The 4219-nt window shown below is 63.1% G+C and overlaps 1 protein-coding gene across 1 annotated transcript in view; it reads right to left on the reverse strand.

The window, feature by feature from the left end:
• Nucleotides 1–689: 689 nt before the first annotated feature.
• The window catches only part of KY (kyphoscoliosis peptidase), a 50254-nt gene continuing 46724 nt past the window's right edge, over nt 690–4219 (reverse strand). The window contains exon 11 of the mRNA XM_021707687.1: nt 690–1585. Within this exon, the coding sequence (XP_021563362.1) occupies nt 690–1585 (896 nt within the window). The remainder of the gene's footprint in view (nt 1586–4219) is intronic.

Raw genomic sequence — 4219 nt, forward strand, 5'->3', positions numbered from 1 at the left:
GGGGGGGGGGGGGCGGCACTGGTTGCTCTTTGCTTCGGAGTCTCCCCGCAGCTTTCCGGCTGACACATTCCCGGCTACACCTGGGGCCTGTGGTAGGGCCATCAGCCTCCGGCCAGCTGTGGGTCGGGCAGCCTCCTCTCTGCACCGTCTCCCTAGGGCTCTTGAGAGCAAGTAGCTCATGAACAGGCAGCAGGAATGAGGTGGGCGGTCAGGCTGGGAGAGGGCACTGGTCCAACCCTCCCGGGGGGCCCGGAGCCGCGAGGAGCACCGAGAGGCCGCTGGTTCAAGGATGACTCCACTTGCAAGTCCCGTCTCTCTTGGGCATGGAGGCGGACTCTCCAGGCGTCGCATGGAGAGCCTTCAGCCTGGGCACACGCTCGCTTCCCCACATCGACCTAGAACAATGACGACGACAGCAATGATACGGGAGGGGCGTCTGGGCACTGCTGTACAGTTTACAATACCTTGGATTTACATAGCACCGTTTTCTTCTAAAGAACCTTGGCCTCTGTCCCCTGGGCCTCGGCCACGGCCGAGGGACGTCTTCGGAACACAAAGATCGCCGCTCCCGCGGCAAAGGAGGGAGACCGAGGCGGAGGCCTGGGAGGGACTTCATGCAGACTCGGTGGCGTCCAGGCTCTCTGCACGTCCCCGGGGCCCTCCGGGAGGGCGCGGCCGGGGCCCTGGCCTCACTGGGCGTTCACCTTGTACTTCAGGATGTACGAGTAGAAGTTGTGGTTGGCGTTCTCCAGCACCATGACGTAGACCTCCTGGCAGCCGGCCGTGCTGCAGCTGCCCTCCCAGTAGCCTTCGGGGCTCAGGGTCAGGGGCCACGTGTCCTGGCCCTTCACCAGGACCTTGGCCATGCCGTGCAGCTTCAGCTTGAACGGGACGTTCCGGTTGGCGGGAAGCACGCCCGACAGCGGCTCCAGCAGTTCGTTGTCCTGCCCCCAGTTGCCGAAGCTCTCGGGGAACATGGGCCAGTTCACCTTGGCGTTGGCGCAGCACAGCAGGTAGTTGAAGACGAAGACATAGTTCCCCGGCTCCTGCCTCTTCTTGACGAAGATCTTGAGCGCGAACTTGCCGGCCCGGGGCAGCTGCACCTTCAGCTCGGCCCGCTTCTCCCGCTGCAGCTGGAAGATGTGGCGCCGCTGGGTCTCCTCGGTGACGGGGCCGTCGTCGCCGTGCAGGGAGGCCAGGACGCTGACGCCCTCCTCCACGCCGAAGCTGACGGAGCAGCGCCCGTCCCGGGTGTGGATGATGGGGTCGGGGTGGGAGGGCTTCACGATGCCCATCTGCTCCGAGAACCAGCTGGGGCCCACGGGCTGGTGGAGCTCGGCCGGCAGCCGGACGCCCGTGTCCACGTAGTTGCACACGATCGTGTACTCCAGCACCGAGCTGTAGATGTCGGAGCCGCCCTTGGCGAAGATCTGCAGCTTGTGGGTGCCCGCGGTGGGCGGGTAGAGCTCCAGCTTCATCCCGTTCTTCCGGAGACTCAGCAGCCCGTGCTCCTGCTTGCCGTTGAGCATGAACATGAACAGCGTCGGGGCGCAGCTCTCGATGGTGACCGTGGCCTTCCCGTTCACTGCGGAGGGAGAGGTCAGGGTCAGGAGCCAGGGGCCGGTGTGTGCCGAAGGCCTGCCGTGGGCGGACACCTGGCTCTCTGGGGGAAAGCCCTGACCTGTGGCGGAGACCCTCCCCGTGGTGTAGAGACTCACACCGCAATCCACTTTAAGCGACCAATATGGCGCCACTGGCCACTCGAAGCGTTCCGCTCCCCTCGTGGGGGGCTCTCCTTGAGAGAGCTGAATACTAGCAGGTCTCAAGGAGCGCCCCCCATTGCAAGTGCTCGTCTGACCCACCGGGTTCATGGCAGATGAAGCCTGCCTGATTCCGGAGGGGCTAGGGGCGGGGGAGAGCACCGTTTCCTCCGAGTCTCAGGTCTCGCTTTCGCACTGACCCTTCCGGCGTCCGTTCCTCCTAGCGCCAACGGCTGTCATCTCATCACGCGACCTTCAGCGCTAGTGGGACTGCTTCATACCGGATGGAGACGGTGCTCAGGGACGCGGTGGGAGCTTTCCGGCTTCCCACCTCCTCCACCCCATGCTTCTCACATTGGGATGCCTTAGCTGTGTTTCTGGGACGGGACCTCGAAAGCCACTGCGCGCACAGAAGGTGTTCCATCCTCCCTCTCTCTGCCTCTCCCCTTGGCCCGCAGTCTTGTCTTTCTCTGTCCTGGGCACAGATTTCGAAGGTCTCTGCCGCCCATGAAGATTCACCTCCCCGGTCCTCCCTGAGTCCCAGGGCCACAGAAAGGAGCGGCGGCTTCTCTGAAAGCCTAGCCTGGCCTTCTTTCAGAAGCTGCCCCGGGCCCCAGCAGGCTCTCCTGCCTCGCCCAGAGATGGGCGCCAGGGAAGGGGACGGGCTGTGTGACCCATGCTCAGGGGTGACCTTTGCCGGTCTGGGCGCAGATGCCGGGGGTGAGGGGGACAGGATTGGCCTGGGATGAGTGTCTAGGTGAGATGCCCGGCAAATCTGCACACAGGCACTCCATGCCATGCCAACCTCACCCCAGGGCCGGAGGAACCCCACACCGGCCCGTGGGACAGGGAGGGGAGCTCGGCCAGCCCCGTGCCTCTGCCTTCCTCTTGGGCTGCTCCATCTTGAAAGCGGTCCCCTGCTCAGATGCTGCCAGTCCTCACCTGCCTTTCACTCCCTGAAGACTCCTCACAGCCTCCATCTGCCCCCACCCGTCAGCTCTCTGCACCTGGCCTCTGCCCCCACCCTCCAGAGTCTCCGAGACCCCTAGCAGTGAGGCCTCGCAGACCCTGGAGGCCTCATCCTCCCCTCCCTTTACAGAAAGGCCACCCACCACCCCATGCAGCAGTCCCCAGGCTCCGCCTCGCCCTTCCTGGGCTCCCTTCCCAGCCTCAACTAGAGGCCCTGGGGGAGGCCTGCCTCCTCCAGCCTCCCGGGACGAGGGCATTCTCTGGCCTCCAGGGCCACACCCCTTCCTGCTTCCGCATCCTTCCTCCTCACCACTTCCCCTAAGCCTCGCTGCAGTGTCTTGACCCAGACCCCTCAGGGGAGGCTGGTCCCCGAGAGCCGCTCTCCCAGCCCTGGCCTCCTTCAGAGAACTCGTCGCTGGGGTGAGTGATTATGTGAGCATCTCTGTGTGACGTCTGTCCTCCTTGCTGGGCGGTGGGCTTTCTGGGGAAGGGGCCGGCCTGTCTCGTGTCTTGCCACATTCTAGCGCCTGGTCCTGGTGCCTAGCCCAGAGGGTTCTTGCCTGAGGTGCGTTGGGTGAGTGCCAAGGCTTGGAACAGAGAACTGGCAACCCCTCTGGGATCTCTAGGAGTCCGTGACCTCTGCTGGTCCTCCCTCCCGCCTCCTTCCCTCACCTCTCCGTAGCTCTCTCTCCCGGGTCCCAAGAGCTCTCCATCCCTCCCCATCTGGGTGCCTCTCACCTTCCCTTCCTTTTTGCCCACCTCGGTTCCCCTCTTTCCCTCCCTGTCCCCCCCTTAGCGTAGCTCGCTGCCACAGATGAGTATTCTTGAGCTATGCCTCACAAATACAGAACCCTGTTTTAGGTGACCGTGAATTAAGAAATCTGGCGTTGACATTTTCGTGTCTCTTACAAAGGCAAGCTCTTCTCAGGGACATCGGTTTAGTGTTGCGTGGCCTGGCTCGTTCTTTCCCGTGGTCAGTGGCCTTCTGACCCTGAACAGGCCCTCTGCCGGACGCAAGCACACAGAAGGCTCTCAATGTGGGCGATTCATGCCACTTCTTTTAGCGGCAGGAACTGCCAGGTGTTTGTGGTTTTGAAGCGTCCACAAGAACTCAGCAACCTGGTTAAGGAAACCATCGGGTGGTGGGGGGGCAGTAAAGGCAGTTGGGATTCATCCGTGCTCCCTGGCAGCCCTGTCACCCTGTGGTGTGGGGTGGAGATCCCCGGGGCTCTGGGCTCACCCCCAGACACCTATCTAATCATCCCTGGGTGCCAGGCCTCCTGGTCCTGACAGCTGGAGGCCCTGTGGTGGCAAAGACGAGGCTGACAGGCAGTCCTTGGCTGAGGCCGAAAGAGTGGGCCGACCTGACTGGCTGAGCCCTGCACAAGTGCTAGGAACCGGACCGGCATAAGAGACAGTTTTCTTTTTTTGAGTGGGAGTCTCACTCTGTCGCCCAGACTGGAGTGCAGTGGCCGCTCCCGGCCACCGCA

Source organism: Carlito syrichta, unplaced genomic scaffold, assembly GCF_000164805.1.
Source record: "Carlito syrichta isolate Samal-C Ts95f unplaced genomic scaffold, Tarsius_syrichta-2.0.1 Scaffold123386, whole genome shotgun sequence".
NCBI classification, from domain to species: Eukaryota; Metazoa; Chordata; class Mammalia; order Primates; family Tarsiidae; genus Carlito; species Carlito syrichta.